General features: G+C 40.3%; 1 protein-coding gene across 1 annotated transcript in view; it reads right to left on the minus strand.

Annotated features, from left to right (window-relative positions):
- Window positions 1-21,794, minus strand: part of LOC140547076 (phospholipid-transporting ATPase ABCA1-like) — a 237,774-nt gene extending 215,980 nt beyond the window's left edge. Inside the window, exons 1-3 of the mRNA XM_072670600.1 lie at window positions 21,729-21,794; window positions 2,101-2,194; window positions 222-363 (exon numbers count right to left, since the gene is read on the minus strand). Of these exons, the coding sequence (XP_072526701.1) occupies window positions 222-363; window positions 2,101-2,194; window positions 21,729-21,794 (302 nt within the window). The remainder of the gene's footprint in view (window positions 1-221; window positions 364-2,100; window positions 2,195-21,728) is intronic.
- Window positions 21,795-22,175: the final 381 nt, after the last annotated feature.

A 22,175-nucleotide genomic window follows, 5' to 3' on the forward strand; every position in this document is an offset into this window, starting at 1 on the left:
TATTATTATTTTATATAGATGCCAGTGGTAATTAGCTAGAGGTAAAATAACAGGGTGGTATATAGGGTGGTAAAATCACATCTGAACATTTTCACCCCAACCAAAGTCACATACTTACTAATTCTGCCTCAGAATACTGAACACATGCATTCTATGGCACCTTTAACACATACAAGAGTCAATTCTATGATCTATGAGTGAAATGAGAAATGTTTACTGACATGGACTTGTTGAAGTTGTTGACCTGTCCAGGTGTTTCTCCAGGTGTTGGGTGATTGACGCAAGGGTTCTGGATGTTGCACACCATTCCCTGAAACCATGGCAACACTCCTGCCGAGGGCATTGGCTTGTTGGGGTAATGGCCTGTGTTAGGAGGCACTTGCTTTAGTAGAAAGTATGTCTGATACCCATTATGTCCAAAATACATTGATCAGCCATAACATTAGTACCAAATTTTGAGTTGGTCCCCCTTGTGCCACAACACCTCTGAAGGTGCCCTGTGGGATCTGGCACCAAGATGTATGCAGTAGTAAGTTGTCACTGGTTCATGGGTTGTCCTTGCTTGGAGCACTTTTGGTAGGCACTGACCACTGCATACTGGAGAAACCAAGAATGCAAACCCCACAAGACCTGTCTGATGTTTTGGAGATGTTCTGACCCAGTAGTCTAGCCATCACAGTTTGGCTCTTGTCAAACTGTCTCAGATTCTTATGCTTGCCCATTTTACCCGCTTTTAACACCTTCATCCTTCACTTTCGCTGCGTAATATGCAGATCCCACCCCTTGACAGATGCCACTGTAGATGAAGATGAACAATAATGTTTTTCACTTCACCCGTAGGTGCTATTGTTATGGCTGATCGGTGTACTAAGCAATGGTTCATTTAGAAATTAAGTTTACATCAAATGCACACAGTGATCCAAGACATGTTGGATGCCTGCTGTTTGCTTCTTTAGAGGCTAATGTAGCTAACAGTAAAATAAGCCTACAGTAGCCTCAGGTTAGCAGTGTGCACAATGCATGCCTTTATTATTATAGTTTGTCTCAAACAGCTATAATAAGAAATGTCCAATGAACCTCAACCCTGCTATGTTTGGTGATTTCACATTAAATGCTTCATTATAGAGAAACACGCAGAGTCAGAATAGCTCACAGTGGTGGTGAATGGATCCAGACGTCTGAAGAGTTTAACCCCCTAACGCAGAAGGCCTTATTACACACTAAAGTGTATTATTCAGTAACTACAGCATCCACAAGGGGTCTATTCTTTGGTAATAGAAAATTGGAATAACACTTTCAGCCTGCTGGCAGTCCATATGCTGTTTAAGGGGTTAAATGCCTCTAAAGGCTCTCTCACAGAAAGGTATTTCATAAAAAGGGATGTAATACAGATATAGTGCCTGATGCCTAGGGATCAGGGATAAGGTGAGGTGGTGATTATTCAACATCCTGACCTTACAAACGTTTTTGTTACTAAATGCAATCAAATCCTCACAACAGTGCTCCAAAATCTAGTAGAAAGCCTTCCTCCCTGGACAGTAGAGTCAGTTAATTCAACAAAAGCAGGATAAGCTATTGATTAATGCCCTTGATTTGGGAAGAAACAGTGAATTAGCAGGTGTCCCAATATTTTTGCCGAGGCATGAGTAGGTGCAGGAAATGACTATGTTTAGGTGTATACAGTAGAAGTTGTGTAACCCTTGGTTTCCCATCACCACCACTGTAAAGACGTCAAAGGTACAGTAAGGTAAAGTAAACATGCCTGGCTGATTGATTACAAGTTTGGGGAAGGAAACAAAAGAGCAAATCAGATTTTAGGCCGACGCTATTGCTTTAAGAGAGCAGATGGACTCACAAGTAGAACAGATGCATCAAAGAGCGTATCTCTACACTTTGCCTTACCTGTTATTCCCTATGGGCTTAACTCTGCATTTGTATATTCTGTTTATGGGCATAATACATTATAAGTAATCTGTGATCACACATCATTAGTGTTTTGGTTTATTTTCAGCGCTTTGAGGATAAAAGCGTTATGTAAATCAGGTCTTCATCATTAGAACTGTTATTATTTGAAGAGGGCAGAAGCCAAGATGTACTTACACTGGCCTTTGTAGGTGGGCTGGTTGGTGGATCTCACCCAAACCAAAATGAAGAACAGAAACAGAGGCCATATCAGCTCAATCACCAACCGCAACTGAGGGGAAAAAGGAGACGCACACAGATTAACAGAGGACCTCTCATTTCTCTGATCTTCACAGTGTATAGCTAGTAAATAGCACCATACTGTTGTCTCTGAAATAGCTAAACAGTGCTCTGAACTAGAATATCAGGCCTTCCGAAAGATTTAGCAGATTCTGGAGTGGTGGTGCACTGTTCTACTGTGCAGCGACTCCTGCACAAATATGACCTTCATGAAAGAGTCATCAGGAGAATGTGGGCATCGCCTGGTCCAGCAGAATAAGCTGGTTTCAAATCCCTGCTAGCCATCAGCAGCCAGAGCCCAGAGAGAGCACAATTGGCCTTGCTCTCTGCAGGTTGGGTAGATGGCACTTTCTCCTCTCATCATTCCAGTGCAGTGCTGGCCGGCATTGGCATTCGCTGACAGATGCATCAGAGCCGGGTACACGGTGCTTTCCTCAGAGTGTGTTGGTTGCCCAGTGACATGGAATTGATGGAAAGTAGTGTCGCTGGTTGGGCCTCACCCTTCCAGTGTTGAGAGCATTGCGTGTGATAAGGGGAGAATATGTATGATGATCATCACAAGACACACTTTCCTGTGTCCTCACCACAAAATTCTGTGTAATAGGTTTTCAGCAAAACATCTAAATAAGGCTGACCACACATTTTGACCATAGTAAGCAAATGAAAGGGTGCAGAATTTCATGAAAAGAAACCCTTTCCAACTGGCAAGCACTGAGATTGTGTTGCAGCCAGTGGCCCAGGGAACATTCACTAGTAAAAAGAAGAATGGATTCAATGAAATAGTAGCCAATTCTAAAAGCAAACATCACACCATCTGTAAAAAGTTAAAGACGGAGGGCACCCACAGCAGGATAATGATCCTAAACACTCCTCAAAATTCCTCAATGGACTTCCTCAATGGTCGCAAATTGCCACTGTACATCTAGTTACACGACACCTTGATTAAACCAGCAAAACAAAGGCAACATTGTCCAAAGCAAGGTTTACAAGAGCAATCTCCAGACGTCTGACAGTAAATCCTAACAGTAAGTCTGGACACTGTTAGCAGCTAAGTGGATTGCTAAAAGCTAAAGGCCAGACATCACTGGAAGAGTGCTTGTGTTCACAGCAAATAAAAGTGATGTTATAAAGAAGTCATAATAGGAATTCAGACAGGAATGAGTCCCTGGCTGTAGAAAGTTTAAGACCTGTGTTCTATACTATGTTCCCTATGTCCTGCCTCTCTTTTTCTTCTCCTGACAGACTGGCACCAGATACTACAGAGCTGTGAGAGTTTCCAAGGCCCTTAACCAATTTACACCAATGACCCAGACCACTGGAGGAAAAAAATAGGAATTTACTTGAGCCAACACGCCGGTTTGCAACTTCATTTTCATTCTCATATGTCTTCACACCACTTGGCATCATTGGGGAAACTGACTTGTTCATTGGTTTTAGAAGTTTAAAGGGCAAACAACATGGAAAAGCTAATCCTCCCTGGTCTTGAGTTTTCTGAAGAATGTAAACATTGTTAATAATCTTAAAAATACCCTCCACTTCTCAAACATAAGTTCATATTTTGAAATTAAGCTACAAAAACCGAAGCCCGATTTCACAACATGACATCACAAGCACAAACACACTGACATTTGACTGCTCACTTACATTAGAGTTATGAGGAGTGATCAAATTTCTTCCATTCCAATGCCCCAGAATTAACTTTTACATTTTTGAGCCATGTCAGCAGGTCAGCCAATCAGAAAAGGGCTTATTTACATATATTGCATTTTGTATATACTGTAACGTTTTTGTGATATCACAAGTAATGACATAGCTATATCAAATGTGTCCCAGTGTGTAATATTCAGCCCAGTATGTAAACTGAATGAGGTACAATGCACAGCAGCCAATCAGATCAGAGCAAAATGCATACTGCAAATCAGTATTAAAGCTACAGCAACTGTATTTAAAAAAGAAAACTGTATTTAGCTTGGCAAAGCTGAGTAAGGAGAGCTCAGGACATAGAAGTGGCAAACCGTGAACCTCAAACACTGTTGACTCCATTAAAAATCAAAATTCACATCAGTAAAATGGGCCAATTCCCAACTCTCCCCCAAATAAATGTACATACACCCAGTGCATTAGTGAAAGTACTTTGAGGCCAAGCGCAATGGCTGCTTCATGAGAACGTGGAACCGAGGCTAAAAAGGTTCGAAAAGCTCACATTAGCTGACTAGGGAAAAGCACTGCTTGGAGAAGTATCTGTGCAAGGGCTGGGAACAGAAAGGGGGCGCTAAGCTAATAGCTAACTTTAACAGACTCTACTACAATCTCTTCAGCTAACTCACACCTAGAAGACCCTGAGAGGACATCTATTAAGACTTGGTAATAAAACAAAGAGTATTTGTTGCAGGGTTAAAAGCTAAGCTAGGCTAGGCTAGGCTATATCATGTAGCTGTGGGCCAGTGTGGTGTCATATATCAGTCAATAAAAACTAAAAGCTCATCTTTTTTCCCCCAAAAGTCCAGTAGGAAAGGCAAATGAGTGTGTTTTATTTTGAGACAAAATAACAGGGTGGTAAATAGGCTTGTAAAGCTGCTTCTGGGCAATTGTCACCCCATCCAAAGTCACATATTTATTGTTTATACATCAAAGAAAAACTTAAATACTCAATAAATGTATTCTATGGCAACACAAGTGTGCTTTTACTATATAAAACATAACCAAGCGAGTTACTTATTATAATACCTACACCTGAAATCTTTACCTTCAAAGCTTCGCACTGGCCTGGAGGACTCAATGAGGAAATCACACATTCCTCACATGTTCTGCAGGGAACTGAATGTTTTACCAGCCCCAGCAATTAGTATACATAAGAGAGTCCGGTCTAATAGAGCTTTCCACAATTGCACCCGAGACAAACAAGACCTGCACACCTGCAGACGCTCTTCGCAACCGTGATTAAGCTGCTACATGAGACCTTCCACCTCGGAAACGTTCCCCGCAATCAGAGCAGAGACTTTAATTGGTAAACAAGCAGCAGTGTAAGATGATCTGGCAATGATCTAGTGATCAGTGTTTGCTGCAACAGACCCCCCAGGGGTTCAACAAGAGCACAGGCGGCTTGGAGCGCTATGCCTTCCAGAGAAGGGTGTATTATTTATGCTGAGGGTGATACCTCTAAATAAACAGGATGCAAGAGGCCTTTCCGGGTGTTTAGCCCTTTAATGGTGCCTCTTCACCTCCTAGTTTTCTCACATAGTCACCTTTTATTGCTCCTCTGAGGAAACCATATCAATTGAACTTAATTTGAACCAATGCAGTGCATTCAACACTAAAGGCAGCATGGAGCTTCTTTTATACAGTGATTCAAAAGCATGGTATCTCATGGAAAGCTCCAATTCCACATGTTGATCCATGTGGTCATTACTATGAGCAGTGTGGACATATGGGTGTATAGAAATATTGATATATTGAAGTATTGCGATATTAGTATTGACAGTACTGACAGTATTGATTTTTAGTTACTAGTTTACATGCTTACTTTTTCTTATGCATAAAATATGTTTTTACACTATGACAGTTTTTTAAAAATGTGATTTAAAAATAAATATGTCAACATGCTTGAAGTATCCCAATGTATTGCGATATGATGAATCATAACCCCTGTTTCATGATACGTATCATTAGACAGATTATTGGCAATACGCAGTCCTAGTAAACATGCAACTCACTCACTACTCTGGGGGCCAATTGTAAATAATATAAATTATTTAATAGTAAATAATTTATATTATATATAAATTAGTTATATATAATTATTTATATTAGTATATACTTATTTATTTCATATTTTATTATGTATTATTTATATAATTTATATATAATTTATATATGTAATGTAGGTACAATTTTCCATCTGGTATATTTTTATGAAGGCCCAGTAAGAATTCCATTTTTAAAAAGGCTTTTTTAACTGGTCTATTTTGGTTTATATGTTTATTTATTTTTGCTTAAGTGGATTTCAAGTGTAGAAAGTGTAGGAGAACTAAAACCACGACCAACACAAAGCACGCAAAAGGTCAGTGTCAACCAGAGGGAAGGGTATGATTCAAGGACAAAAACAGCTTCAGCTTCTCGGAATGAAGGAATGAAACATCCTGTAGGCATTTACAACATACCGAGAAGCTGCTCATGTGCAAAGATGCTATCAGTACAATTATATATTTACTATTTTTGTTTATTACATTACAGTCAGGACAGCTGCGTCAACGGGGATGGCTATTGCAGCCAGATAAAAGCTTGTGCTTTTTTCAATTGGAGAATTTAAGTGGTATCTATGTACTTTGAGAGCAGCATCAGTTTGCTGTAGACGCTAAATCACTCGTTTTAAGTGGGTTATTTTGATGTATTTGAGTTTTAACTGAGACTTTTATTGACACGAGAAAACAGCACATTTACTTCTGTGCAGGGCAATGGTTTCAAAGTTATTCATTGTTCCATGTCTTGCTGTTTTCCATGGCTATGCATATTAATGCAAATGTATCCATCCGAGCAACTACTGCTCCTTAAACATCCAAATGTTATTTCACAAATCCATGTTGAGAATACTGACGTAGGCCCACGCTTCACTTTTTCGTTCTTATAACTACATTATTGTCACTAATAGCATCAACTTCATAAACCCTAAAACTGAACCCTGTGGGACACCACAAGATGTGTTAAACTCAACAGTGTCAACCAGGGGGAAGGGTATGATTCAAGGCCAAAAAGCATGTTCAGCTTCTTGGGATGAAGGAATGAAACATCCTGTAGGCATTTACAACATACTGAGAGGCCGTTCATGTGCAAATGCACAATCAGAGGCTGGCCAATTGGTTCCGAAATTGTTGGAGCAATTTTAGAAACCCTTTAATAAAACCACATGAAAACCAAAAAAATCCAAGTAACAGAACTGTGCAGATGTTTCCGGTACCTAAGCACATAATTTCTCTCAGTAATAAGAGAGTTTTCACTGTAATTCCCAACCAGAGACATCATGCACTAGCAACTAGAGGCATACTGTTAGCCAGCTACTGCTACCAAAGACATGATGTTAGCTAACTACTGCTACCAAAGACATGATGTTAGCTAACTACTGCTACCAAAGACATGATGTTAGCTAACTACTGCTACCAAAGACATGATGCTAGCTAACTACTGCTACCAAAGACATGATGCTAGCCAGCTACTGCTACCAAAGGCATGATGTTAGCTAACTACTGCTACCAAAGACATGATGTTAGCTAACTACCGCTACCAAAGGCATGATGCTAGCTAACTACCGCTACCAAAGGCATGATGTTAGCTAACTACCGCTACCAAAGACATGATGTTAGCTAACTACTGCTACCAAAGACATGATGCTAGCTAACTACCGCTACCAAAGACATGATGTTAGCTAACTACCGCTACCAAAGACATGATGCTAGCTAACTACTGCTACCAAAGGCATGATGCTAGCCAGCTACTGCTACCAAAGACATGATGTTAGCTAACTACCGCTACCAAAGACATGATGTTAGCCAGCTACTGCTACCAAAGGCATGATGATAGCCAGCTACTGCTACCAAAGACATGATGTTAGCTAACTACTGCTACCAAAGACATGATGTTAGCCAGCTACTGCTACCAAAGGCATGATGATAGCCAGCTACTGCTACCAAAGACATGATGTTAGCTAACTACTGCTACCAAAGACATGATGTTAGCTAACTACTGCTACCAAAGACATGATGCTAGCCAGCTACTGCTACCAAAGACATGATGTTAGCTAACTACTGCTACCAAAGACATGATGTTAGCTAACTACTGCTACCAAAGACATGATGCTAGCCAGCTACTGCTACCAAAGGCATGATGTTAGCTAACTACTGCTACCAAAGGCATGATGTTAGCTAACTACCGCTACCAAAGACATGATGTTAGCTAACTACCGCTACCAAAGGCATGATGTTAGCTAACTACCGCTACCAAAGACATGATGTTAGCTAACTACCGCTACCAAAGGCATGATGCTAGCTAACTACCGCTACCAAAGACATGATGTTAGCTAACTACCGCTACCAAAGACATGATGCTAGCTAACTACTGCTACCAAAGACATGATGCTAGCTAACTACCGCTACCAAAGACATGATGTTAGCTAACTACCGCTACCAAAGACATGATGTTAGCCAGCTACTGCTACCAAAGGCATGATGCTAGCCAGCTACTGCTACCAAAGACATGATGTTAGCTAACTACCGCTACCAAAGACATGATGTTAGCCAGCTACTGCTACCAAAGGCATGATGATAGCCAGCTACTGCTACCAAAGACATGATGTTAGCCAGCTACTGCTACCAAAGGCATGATGTTAGCCAGCTACTGCTACCAAAGACATGATGTTAGCTAACTACCGCTACCAAAGGCATGATGTTAGCTATCTACTGCTACCAAAGACATGATGCTAGCTAACTACCGCTACCAAAGGCATGATGCTAGCTAACTACCGCTACCAAAGGCATGATGTTAGCTAACTACCGCTACCAAAGGCATGATGTTAGCTAACTACCGCTACCAAAGGCATGATGCTAGCTAACTACTGCTACCAAAGACATGATGTTAGCTAACTACTGCTACCAGAGGCATAATTTTAGCCAGCTACTGCTACCAAAGACATGATGTTAGCCAGCTACTGCTACCAAAGACATGATGTTAGCCAGCTACTGCTACCAAAGGCATGATGTTAGCTAACTACTGCTACCAGAGGCATGATGTTAGCTATCTACTGCTACCAAGGGCATACTGTTAGCCAGCTACTGCTACCAAAGACATGATGCTAGCCAGCTACTGCTACCAAAGGCATGATGTTAGCTAACTACTGCTACCAAAGACATGATGTTAGCCAGCTACTGCTACCAAAGGCATGATGTTAGCTAACTACTGCTACCAAAGGCATGATGTTAGCTAACTACTGCTACCAAAGACATGATGTTAGCTAACTACCGCTACCAAAGACATGATGTTAGCTAACTACCGCTACCAAAGACATGATGTTAGCTAACTACCGCTACCAAAGACATGATGTTAGCTAACTACTGCTACCAAAGACATGATGTTAGCCAGCTACTGCTACCAAAGACATGATGTTAGCCAGCTACTGCTACCAAAGACATGATGTTAGCTAACTACCGCTACCAAAGACATGATGTTAGCCAGCTACTGCTACCAAAGACATGATGTTAGCCAGCTACTGCTACCAAAGACATGATGTTAGCTAACTACCGCTACCAAAGACATGATGTTAGCTAACTACTGCTACCAAAGGCATGATGTTAGCTAACTACTGCTACCAAAGACATGATGTTAGCCAGCTACTGCTACCAAAGACATGATGTTAGCCAGCTACTGCTACCAAAGACATGATGTTAGCTAACTACCGCTACCAAAGACATGATGTTAGCTAACTACTGCTACCAAAGGCATGATGTTAGCTAACTACTGCTACCAAAGACATGATGTTAGCTAACTACCGCTACCAAAGACATGATGTTAGCTAACTACCGCTACCAAAGACATGATGTTAGCTAACTACCGCTACCAAAGACATGATGTTAGCTAACTACCGCTACCAAAGACATGATGTTAGCTAACTACTGCTACCAAAGACATGTTAGCCAGCTACTGCTACCAGAGGCATGATGTTAGCCAGCTACTGCTACCAAAGGCATGATGCTAGCCAGCTACTGCTACCAAAGACATGATGTTAGCCAACTACTGCTACCAAAGACATGATGTTAGCCAGCTACTGCTACCAAAGACATGATGTTAGCCAGCTACTGCTACCAAAGACATGATGTTAGCCAGCTACTGCTACCAAAGGCATGATGTTAGCCAGCTACTGCTACCAAAGGCATGATGTTAGCTAACTACTGCACTAGCTACCAGAGGCATACTGTTAGCCAGCTACTGCTACCAAGTTAGCTAAGTTAGCCAGCTTCTGAATCATTTGTAGATTTTTAAAAATATTATTTGATTAATAAGAGACTATGCATAGACTAGGTATATTTCCACTTGCACATAAATGTCACATTACTAGCTTGTAAACATATTCCAGTTCCTTAAGCAGACGTACTGTTATCAAGTTATTAAGGTTTCATCTCGGCCTGTTAGGCAGGACATGAAGTGGGCTAAAACTCCTGTCCCTGTGGCATAATCAGAATCATTTAATATAATAAGTGTGTTATTAATGAACAGAGGTCTGTCACTTCGGTTTAAGGGTCTTTGAATCAATATTATGCAGTGTTTTAGGAGTATGCTAATATTACCAAGTGGCTGTGAACTATGGAACTTTTTAATTGTGAGTGTGTAATAATGAAAAGGTCCTAATATAGCAGTATGTAAGAGGAATCTTTGGCTTACAAATAGTTTGTGCTTATTAAATTACCGCTGAGACAATAATGCTAATTACCACTAGTGCCTCCAAGCGATTTTGAGATAACAGTGTTGTCCCGTACTCTACACTGGGGTACAGTCTCAAACAGCTCATTACTCCCTACATAGTGCCCTGTGAAGGGCTTAAAATAACAGCTTCTTTATATGTCTAACAATAAGAACACAGGGTATCGTGAGTCATTTAGGATGACCTGAGTTTAACATTAAACAAACCTTATGCAGATTGTTCTATTCATCACCAAAAGTTGTTCCACTATTCTTAGATTGTTATTACTTCTTGTTTTGTTGACATGTTAACCCAGTTTTCACCCCAACCTTTAGTCATTCCCAATTCCTAATCAATAAAACATCCCCCATCATACATTAATATGAGTAATGGGGAGATGGTTGGATGATCACCATGCCATCCAAAAAGTACCGGATGAATCAATAAAACTCAAAACCTGAGAGATGGGGAGATGGAGAGCCATAGAACCCACTCCCCCAAAAGACAGCGAGGCCGGCTGTGATCTCTGGGACTCCCAGGCATCTATAACAGTGGCATCACCAGGGATTGAGCCTTTAAGCTCCCTATGATAGGGCCGACACTTAGATGCCTGCACCAATCGGCAAGGCCACTCATTACATTTTTAGTACTTTATAGAGCCCTTTTAGTTTAGAGTGCGCTTGACCTTGATCTTTGAAGCCTGTAGATTGTACATAAGTAATATTATTTAGTTTTTTTATTTAAATGACAATGTTTTCCACCATTATTCAGGAATGATGCTTCACAATAGTGTTATAAATTGAATAAATTGTCACTTTACTATAAGATCAATACAGTTTTTTTTAGTATATTCACTTATTAAATCATAGTCGGGACAGACACGTCAACAGGAATAGCTTCAACAGCTGAATGATGCTAAAGATGCTAAATCACTTAATTTTATGTATCTGTTGAGTTTTGACTGAGAATTGTATTGACATCAGATAATAGTTGTTTTATGTATAGAATGCTGAAGTTGGTTTCTAACTGGGTATTTTCAAATATTTTCATCCAGGTTACTTCAGATATCCATGTTGATAATACTGACGTAGGCCTACGCTTCAGTCCCTAAGACTGAACCCTGTGGGACGCCACAAAATGTGCTCAACTAAACCGTATGGTAACAGTTACGTAGTGGTTTCTGCATTAAAACTTATAACTGATTATTAAATCTAGATGTCCAAATATTGGTAGCCCCCCATTAAAGCATTGCCCATCATTCAAAAACTGAAGCAACACCATAAAAAGATTTGAGTCCAAGTCCAGTCACTGTCTGTTATCGGAGCACATCATCCACAAAGGTCTGATTCTTTAGGATGATGATAGAATGGTTCAGTGAATCTCATTAAAAATTCACTGTTAAGTTTAATTCAAGTTGATTATAATGAATATAATTCAGATTCAACATCGAATCAGTGGAATCGTCACCCCTGCATGACTCGTCCTGCTGGAGCTGCAGACTTCCTTCCTCCAGCAGACACTTCAAGCGTCTGGATCTTTAAACGAATGATGTTTGGCTTGTTGACAAACTGGCAGATGTAATGGAATGAGAGTAGAGACGGCCGCCGCTGCCAAAAGAGCTCACGTAGAGCTCTATCTCCAGAACGGGCGAGCAAGTAGCTAATGGAGTTGTAAGCTCTGAGACTCTTCATCCTCTTCATCCTCTCCGCGCTGATGTTTTTGTCATCTATTGGAGAAAGCTCTCCTCTTTCATCTCTCCCCTCTTCTCTTCTCCTCCCTAATCCCACCATCTCTCAACCTGCCCGCCCCGCTCTGCACAAAACTCCCCCGGCCGAGCAAGAGGGGAACACAGGGGGGAGAAAGACTCACACAGACAGAGAAGAGAATACTAAAATGTGCTTACCTGAGATTTCATTTTAGTGCCATAATTAATCTAAATAAAAATGCAATGCTGCAATATTTTAAAGGCCCATATTATGCACTTCTACTTTTTTATTACACTGTAATGTTTTCATCTCCATCCATATATGGAAACATAGGCACTAAAACAACACATTTACATATCTCCACCTATTCAGCCTACAGCAGTTACATAGCTCCGCCCATCCGTGTTAAAGTTATAAGGATGAAGAGCTCATTAGAGTACATACATTATATTGGCAAAAGTATTGGGACACCTGCTCATTCATCAGGTATTTTTTTTTGTTGGACTAACTGTCTCTACTGTCCAGGGAAGAAGGCTTTCTACTCGATTTTGGAGGAGCATTGCTGTGAGGATTTAACTGCATTCAGCCACAAGAGCATTAGTGAGGTCAGGATGTTTATGGTTTAATGATTACCACCTCAACTCATCCCAAAAGCACTGGATGGAGCACCATCCATCATTGGGTGAAACTTAAAGTAGCTGAATGCATTCTATGTGTGGGGTGTCTGCATTTATTTGGACATATAGTGTATAATCAGGCACAGTAAATAAAGCAGCTGGCTTAATTGGACATAGAAAATGGACATGTACAATTAATTAAGACTGTATTATCTCATCTAAGATATGGGCCCTTTAATATTTGTTCATTTTAAGATTTGGGTTGCTTAACATCACAACAATTGTCAGTGTTAGACGTCCTGACATTGAATTTTGGTCACTCGACATCGCAACCTACATTAAACCAAATTGGTCAGTTTCTAAATCCAGCTCCTGAATTCAGTACGCTGTGAAAGTCTACAGTCAGGCTGACTGATTTGTGATGGTCACAAAAAGTCCGACTGAGCAGCTCCTACAGACAGTATGGTAATTTGCACTGCACTCAGGCCACCCTGCAGTTCGCTCTCCACTGCACAAGAAGCAGATCAGGAAGCGACACGATTGGCCTCCTCTGACCCCCTTTTAAAACAGCGGGAGGACCTGGCTCCCGTTTCTATACACTGTCAAAGCTCCAGAGCCCCTTAATAATTCCTTAATAGAAACTTCTTTCTGTGCCATAATTGACCTACATTTAAAGATAGTATATGTTAATTAATGTTACAGTATGATAAGAACACATACTTTATACTTGTCTACTCTCAGAGGCTTTGTAATATATAATGAATGGGTCAATTTGGTCAAATTACTCTGTCATATTTTTTCTTTAAAATGCCATGGTAGTAAAGCTCGCTGAACTCCAATGAACTGAACAGATTGAAATGAAATGATATGAGCAAGTGAGCGAGCAAGCGAAAGAGAGAGTGAGAGAGGGGAAGAAAGAGTTAGCACTCTCTCCCTGACACACACACACACACACCCACAGAGATTCTTGCTCTCTGGTGAGGTGCCCCCTCCATCGTAGATCAGGTCACGCAGCTCTCAGCAGAAACACCTGCTGTTACTGTTGCAGTCTGTGGAGAGCAGCTCTCAGATTGAAAACCTCCTGTACTTTTAATGCCACGATCAGTAAGCTTTTATTATGAGCTCATATTTCAATGAAATGTATCTGCCGTGAATAAACTGGGCCCGAAAATGAATTCCTCAAAGAATAAGGCTCTAATAAAATAATCTTTGCCATCTGAACTGTTTGAAAATGCCATTAAACTAACTTCATTAGCCATTCGTTGAACATTTGCCATGGTCTGATTATCTAAAAAGCCTCCCTCCAAAAAAAAAAAAAAGAACTGATCAGAGATTACTGATAATGGTCATTTCCAAAAGTCATGGTCACCAACTACAGTGTGATTTTTAAAAGTAAATGTTCACCTGAAATTGTATTTGAGTCAGTAAATCTGTGAGGAAATGCATAGTTGGTGAATCTTTCTGTGTTATAGGGGCAGTTTGTATAGAAATGTGGTTTTATTTCGGAGCTCAGGATGGCATCGCACCATTTGATGAGAAGAACCTCTTGCCAACCGTTGAAAATTGGGGCGGGGCTTTTATGCTTCGGGTTGTGAACGTTTTGGGTGAAGCTAGGTTAGGTTTTGTGTTTAGGGACAGGATGATGGTTAGGATTAGGTTTTGGGATGATTTTAAGATTAGGGCAAGGAGGATGATTAGGGTTAGATTTTGGGATGAGGTTAAGATTAGGATTAGGGCTAGGGTTAGGACAAGGTTCAGGTTGAGGGTAAGGTTCAGGTTGAGGGTAAGGTTAGGATTAGGGCTAGGGTTAGGGTTAGGTTTTGGGTCAGACTAGTTTAGGTTTTGGGGCAAGGTTAAGGTTAGGATCAAGCCCAGGGTTAGGATTAGCTTTCAGGTTGAAGGTAAGGTTAGGATTAGAGCCAGGATGAAGGTAAGGGTTAGGTTTTGGGTTGAGGTTAAAGTTAGGATTAGGGCTAGGGTAAGGACAAGGTTCAGGTTGAGGGTAAGGTTAGGATTAGGGCTAGGGTTAGGATTAGGTTTCAGGTTGAGGGTAAGGTTAGGATTAAGGCCAGTATTAGGGTTAGGTTTTGGGTACGACTAGGTTAGATTTTGGGATGAGGTTAAGGTTAGGATCAGGCCCAGGGTTAGAATTAGGTTTTGGGATGAGGTTAAGATAAGGATTAGGGCCAAGATGCTAGGGTTAGGATTAGGTTTCAGGTTAAGGGTAAGGTAAGGATTAGGGCCAGGGTTAGATTTAGGTTTTGGGGTGAAGTTAAGGTTAGGATTAGACTGTCAATTGAGATTAAGGTTAGTATTAAGACCAGGGTAAGGGTTAGGATTAGGTTTTGGATTGGGGTTAAGGTTATTATCAGGCCCAGGGTCAGGGTTTGGTTTTGGGTCAGGCTGGGTTAAGTGTTGTTTAATCTCTACTAAGAGATTAAGTCTACTTGATGTAACAAATCGACAGTAAATCTACTGGATGTCAGTAAAGCATCAACAGATCATATTTAAAATATTTACCTCAGTGTATTCAGAAGCTTCACTGCTTCTGCTGCACTGATATGTTAATGAACTGTTACTGATACTCTGGATCATTCCAAATAAAAGTGTTACCATGCCAACATATTTGACTGAATTTTATAACCAACTGCTACCAACCAGCTACTGTACAATGGGTGTTCTGCACATCTTTAAGCTTACTCTGCTTAAACACACCTCATTCTTCAAATCAGCAAATTAGTAAAGCCCTTCATTAGCTCTACCATCCATAATAAATTACAGAGATCACCAAAAGTGCAATGTATGGAGTCCACAAGACTAGGATTGAGAACCATAGATAACAATATATTATTCTTCATCACACAGTCAGCCAATCCATGTTATTTTTAGACTTTCAATCCATATATCTCCATCTCTCCATGTCTGCCTTTGTAATATCTCCCTCCTCCTCTGAAAGGATTCTGCTCTACCCTAAAATCATATGTAGAGTGACCTGATAAATTGGGTTCATGCCTGTTGTAATACTGCAGAAGTTCATATAATATTGTCAAAAAATTTCATTTTTTTAAAACGTAATTGTACTATTGTGTTAAATTATTTATAATGAATGGACCAATAGAAATGCTCCACAATGACCTGGAATAAAATCGTTAACATTTACAGCCATTAAAAGTTGTGACGGTTAAGAAGCTTTCCTTCTCCTGAAAAGTTGCTATTTTGTAGTTACTAGGTTTTATGAGACAGTGACGATATATACATCAGCCATAATATTAGGTCCCCCTTGTGCAGACCTCTGAAAGCATCTTGTTGTATCTGGTACCAAAACGTAATCAGCAGATCCTTTAAATCCTGTAAGTTGTGAGGTGGGGCCTCCATGGATTACATCTATAGGCCTATTTCTTAGGCCTAATTAACCTTAGACCCATGACCCTGCACCAGCTCACCGATGGTCTTTTCTTAAACATGTTTGGTAGGTACTGATCACTGCATACCAGAAAAACCCCACAAGACCTGCCTGATGTTTTGGAGATGTTCTGACCCAGGCATCACAGTTTGGTTCTTGTCACGGTGGGTCAGATTCTTATGCTTGACCATTTGTCCTGCTTTAACACCTTCATCACCTTCAAGAACTGACTGTCTGAGATATATATATATATATATATAAAAGTTTACATTGGCAATCATGGATTTTTATATTTATATATATATATATATATATATATATATATATAAAAATCCATGATTGCCAATGTAAACTTTTTGACATAATATGAATCTGGAGGTTGTTCTTTGCATTGTGTCCAAATTTTATGATGAATGGACCAACAGAAATGCTCCGAAACGACCTTGAAAATCATTGAGCTTTTTACATTGACTTCCATTGAAAGTTAAGGTGGTCTTTTTCCCTCTCCTGTTCACACATATATCATGCTGCCATATGGAGGCATAAGTATTCACTGATGCAAATCAGCAGCCAATAACTTTGTCAGTGTTCACACACACACACAAACACACACACACACACACACACACATCACCTCACCTGACGACTGCTGCCAACATCAGTAACCATTAACGGCGCAACCTGCTGCGGCCTACTGTACATCATTAGGGGTGCATTAGCCAAGTGAGAGACCGAGACAGGTGAGCAGCAAGTACAAGATGGCTTACAGAGAGCAAGCAAAGGAGAGAGACTGCGAGAGTGAGAGAGAGCGAGACAGACAGAGGTAATGACTGAGCTTCAGGGAATCTGCTCCGCTAAACACGCTAAAGTGCTAATAGGCTTTAATATGGCCTCGAACCCAAATCATTAAAGATACATGTGGCCAAATGGTGCCTCTGGCAACTGCACTTTACAACACAGCTCTGAGAGCAACAGGGAAAAACAGCAAGGCTGGACTTTCATCAGAGAACATGGAGCCTGTGTGCTGCTGCCTGTGTTGCTGCGCCTCTCTCTCACTCTTTCTCTCTCTCTCTCTCACACACACACACACAAACACACACACACATACAGGGTAGAGCACATTAAGAACACAAATACACCCTGCTCCCCATAGAGTCCTAGGCTTTTAGTCCCACCTTGCACAAGCAGAGTTCACATTCAGACCTTCTGTCCTCATCTCACACACAGACACACACACACACACACACACACACACACACACACACACACACACACACACACACGAGACAAAAGCAGCAAATGGCAACCCAATGGACCCGATGGGCTTTAAAGGGCCTGTATCCTACACCTATATTAATAGGCCTTGCACTAACAGCACTACTACAATGTGATGATGTATTCACTGTAACAGCTTGTTTAATTACACAGCAGCTCATATAACTACAACTTATTACCCTCACTTTATTACACATGTATAACCACATAAGTCAGAATATGCTGTTATAGCTATTGAGATACACTTACATGAGTTAAAACTCAAAAACATTGATAGATGTCTAACTACGCAAGCTGTACTACTGTAATCCATCTGTAAGAGTGAATACATCAGTAGTTACATAGTTACTGCCTGTTTATTAATGTGTAATTACACAGTTATTAAAGGCAATTCAAAGAAAATAGGCCAGAAATCTTTTTCTAACCACTTTTTTATCCCTTCAGCAGGTTGCACTTGTTACTCTCCCTTTAATCCTTCCGCAAGTACGGTCCCACCAGTGGGATTTGCCGTGGCTGGTCCCTGGTTGGTACGGTCCCACCGGGGGGATTGAAATGTTCGGTAAAGAACGTTCAGCTTCGAAAGTGATGCAACAGTCATCTTTAGTTCCGCTAGTTTATCTAACCTGCTTCCCCCAGCACTGATCAGGTCTCCACAACACTGCCGAAACACAGCAACACCTGAGTTAGTCAACACAGATTTGCCAGCCTCGTTTAAGAGACAAAGACCAGTATCTAAAATGCTGGTTAAACTTTATGTACCCGTTTAAACTTTGGACACAAGATACACTCAAGTGTTCCCTTGTTATTTGCTAAAACAGCACAGAAAAGAGCATTTCTGGCGTAAAATTCAGTGCTGATTTCTGACACTGTAAACAAAAATGACTGCCTTCAAGAGGCTGGAGTTATTCTCCAGCTTCTAACTGGAAATCTCTGTTCCACTTGAAATGGTGTAGAAGTGCCAGAATGTAACTGCGGTGGTGTTTTAGGGGGGAATATCAGCTTCATGCTGTGAGATTATATCTTTAAAATGGTCATTTTAAACATTTTATGTCAGTCAGATCCAGTGAGTACATGAATTGAAGCCATGAGGTGTCACTACCTCATAAAAATGGGCAAAAAAAGAAAAAATAATAAAAAACAAATACCACAGTCTTCATGATCTGGTCTTGTCTGCACAGTTACTGCCTGTTGATTCTCCACACCGCTGAGTACCGAGTAACGGTCAGATTCTGGGTGACAGTCAGAACTGACTTGCGAAAGGGTTAAAGATTGATGTAAGTCAGCTGTGTGTCTGATTGGCTGAAACTCTTCTAATAACCCCAATGTGAATGGGTGGCGCTAAACTGCTGTGGGCTGGGTAGATGGATTAATGGAATGTTGTTCGTGTGACATCATAAAAAACTTTCGGAACGATCTGTTGTTGTAGCTCAGTGATCATACTTTCGCATCTTCTGAAGTGGGTTTGGGATTTTTTATTCTAGCTGTCAAACGTTCACATTCGCAGCAGAGAAATGCTGGTTCCGACTTATTACACACTAAGGTGTATTGCTCAGTAACTACAGGGACCTCTCTACGAACTGGTGGGGTTATCACTTTCGGCCTAAGGGCGGTCCATAGGCTTTTTAAGGGGTTCATATCTACCAGAGGAGCTCTGATACATGCATATATTTATTGTCTCAGACCAATGGCCAAAAACCTTCTTTTTTTTAATGTGGGTGGAGATGTGCTTGGAAAAACACTGGAGATGTGAATCCGGATAGGACTAAACTTATCAGTCGGTAATTCAGTCTGCAATTTTCTCAGAAGACAACGGAGAAAAAACAGACATGGCCGACCAATAGGGCCAAAGGCTGTTTGGGCTGCACTGCCAGAAATGTTACATTGACAGCTGACAGCTGTGGTTGTCCTGACTTTGCAGTGAAACAACAGTAGCAGAGTTCCCTGTGCTTCGGTAGCTGTATTTCACAGAGACTGTTGTTTAGCAGCAGTAAAGTACAATTTGCTGGTAAGACAGGTAAACCAAAACCAAAACATGCTACTACTTATGAACTTGGGGTCGTGCACTGTTCCACTGTGCAGCATTGCTTGCAGAATTTTTAAGGAAGAGGAAACCTCAGTTAACCCTTTTCTTCTAAAATCCTTTTCTTGAAGGTTCCTCAAAGCACCTTAAGAGGTTCCTTCACAATTTCAAATTGAAGAACCTCCAAAAGTTCCTCAAGGATCTCATACTTTTGACAGTGTACTGTGCACTGATGAAGTCATAACAGAACTATTTGGTCACAATTGGCAAAGATATGAAGGATAAACAAAGGATCTGCATTGCAAGTAAAGAACACATTGCCAACTGTAAAGCATGGGGGTGGGTCTATCATGCTTTGGGGTTGTGTTGCTGCCAGTGGCATTGTATTTTTATACTGTGATGCGCTATTCCTGAAAGTAGTTTTAGCAGGAACTGTGCGTTCTGATAGCGCTGAGAACAGCACAGCACGGTTGCTTGTAGTGCAGAGAAGGACGAGCCGATGTTTAGCAGAGCGCTAAGATCCTGAATATCTCTCAGTGTTAATGACTAAACCTCGCTTCACTGAGCTTTAACACCGGAGCAGTTTGTTTAACACCACTGATAATAAAGAGCAGTGGGGCATCTGAAGGTGTGTGTGTGTGTGATACTATTCCTCATTGACTTCTCACATCTGTTCTCTTTCTCCATCATTCTCTCTCTCTCTCTCTCTCTCTCTCTCTCTCTCTCTCTCTCTACGATGAGAACACTTTGCCAACTGCAAAGCATGGGGGTGGATCTATCACAATGGCTGTAGAAGTGACAGCCTTGACTGGAGACCATCTGCAGGACCTGCATTGCCCCCTTCCAGTTGGTTACATGGAGTAGTTGTCTTTCTTTCTTTCTCTCTCTCTTTTCTTTCTTTTTTTCTTTCTTTCTTTCTTTTTTTTCTCTCTTTTTTCTTTTTTTCTTTTTTCCATTCCTTCTTTCTTTCTCTCTTTTTTCTTTCTTTCTTTCTTTCTTTTTTCCATTCCTTCTTTCTTTCTCTCTTTTTTTCTCTTTCTTTCTTTCTTTCTTTTTTCCATTCCTTCTTTCTTTCTCTCTTTTTTTATCTTTCTTTCTCTCTTTTTTCTTTTTTCCATTCCTTCTTTCTTTCTCTCTTTTTTTCTCTTTCTTTCTTTCTTTCTTTCTCTCTTTTTTTCTCTTTCTTTCTTTCTTTCTTTCTTTCTTTCTTTCTCTCTTTCTTTCTCTCTTTTTCTTTCTTTTTTCTTTCTTTCTTTCTTTCTCTCTTTTTTCTTTCTTTCTTTCTTTCTTTCTTTCTCTTTCTTTCTTTCTTTCTCTTTCTTTTTTCTCTCTTTCTTTCTTTCTTTTTTCCATTCCTTCTTTCTTTCTCTCTTTTTTCTCTTTCTTTATTTCTTTCTCTCTTCTTTCTTTCTTTTTTCCTCCATTCCTTCTTTCTTTCTTTCTTTCTTTCTTTCTTCTTTCTCTCTTTTCTTTTTCTTTGTTTCTTTCTTCTTTTTCTTTCTTTCTTGTTTCTTTCTTTATTAATTTTTTATTTAATTATTATTATTTATTTTATATTATATGTTATATTATATATGTGTGAGGTTATCCAGCTCAGGATATATATATTGTTTTTCTTTTTTCCATTGCTTTCTTTTTTTCTTTATATTTCTCTTTTTCTTTCTTCATTTCTTTCTTTCTTTCTTGTGCTTTCTGATTTTGTCTGTTGGTCATCTCCATCCATTTCTCTCTTTGAAAAGGACACTTTGCCAATGGTGGATCTATCCTGCTTTGTGTTCATGGGTTGTGTTGCTGCCAGTGGCATTGGTTTCTCATATGGAGTTTGATGTCTCTAATCGTAGTTTGTTGCGTAGACAAAGATACACGAGAGGCAGTGTCTGACAGCATCTTTTTATTTTATTTGTCCATTATTTCCATCTGTAACTCTAACTCTGAAACTTCTCTCTCTCCCAGCTGTCCCAGGGCAGAAAATGTCACCTTACATCCTTCATAAAACAACACCTCACACTATCAGAGTTGTGATTGTACATGAGTATGTGTGTGTGTGTGAGTCTGTGTGTACCTTCTGCCTCCTGCGCAGAGTGAAGTTCTTCCACAGCAGAAGTCTGAGCTGCGTCAGGAGAGCCATCATATGGAGCGCTGGGGTGTCGTTATGGCAACAGCAACTTGCTTTATGCCTGTGGAGGGAGAGAAGGATGGAGTGGTAAAAGAGGAAGGAGTGGAGGGTCAACCTACCGGGCAATCATACACATATCATCCCTGACCTTTTAACTTATTTCACGCACTGCCTACAGCGTTGGCTGCTGGTAGCGGCTAGAAAGCGAATGAACCACATATGCCACCATTTAAAAGTTATGTATAACTGTTCATAACTACTTAATACTATTCATTTTACACTCATTTTATTACATATGTTGATTAAAAGTACAGTATTTGTCACTGATTTCGCATCTTAGAAACACCCAGATGTTATTAAATGATAAATATTAAAAATGACCGATATAGAATC

The sequence above is a fragment of the Salminus brasiliensis genome, chromosome 24 (assembly GCF_030463535.1).
Source record: "Salminus brasiliensis chromosome 24, fSalBra1.hap2, whole genome shotgun sequence".
NCBI classification, from domain to species: Eukaryota; Metazoa; Chordata; class Actinopteri; order Characiformes; family Bryconidae; genus Salminus; species Salminus brasiliensis.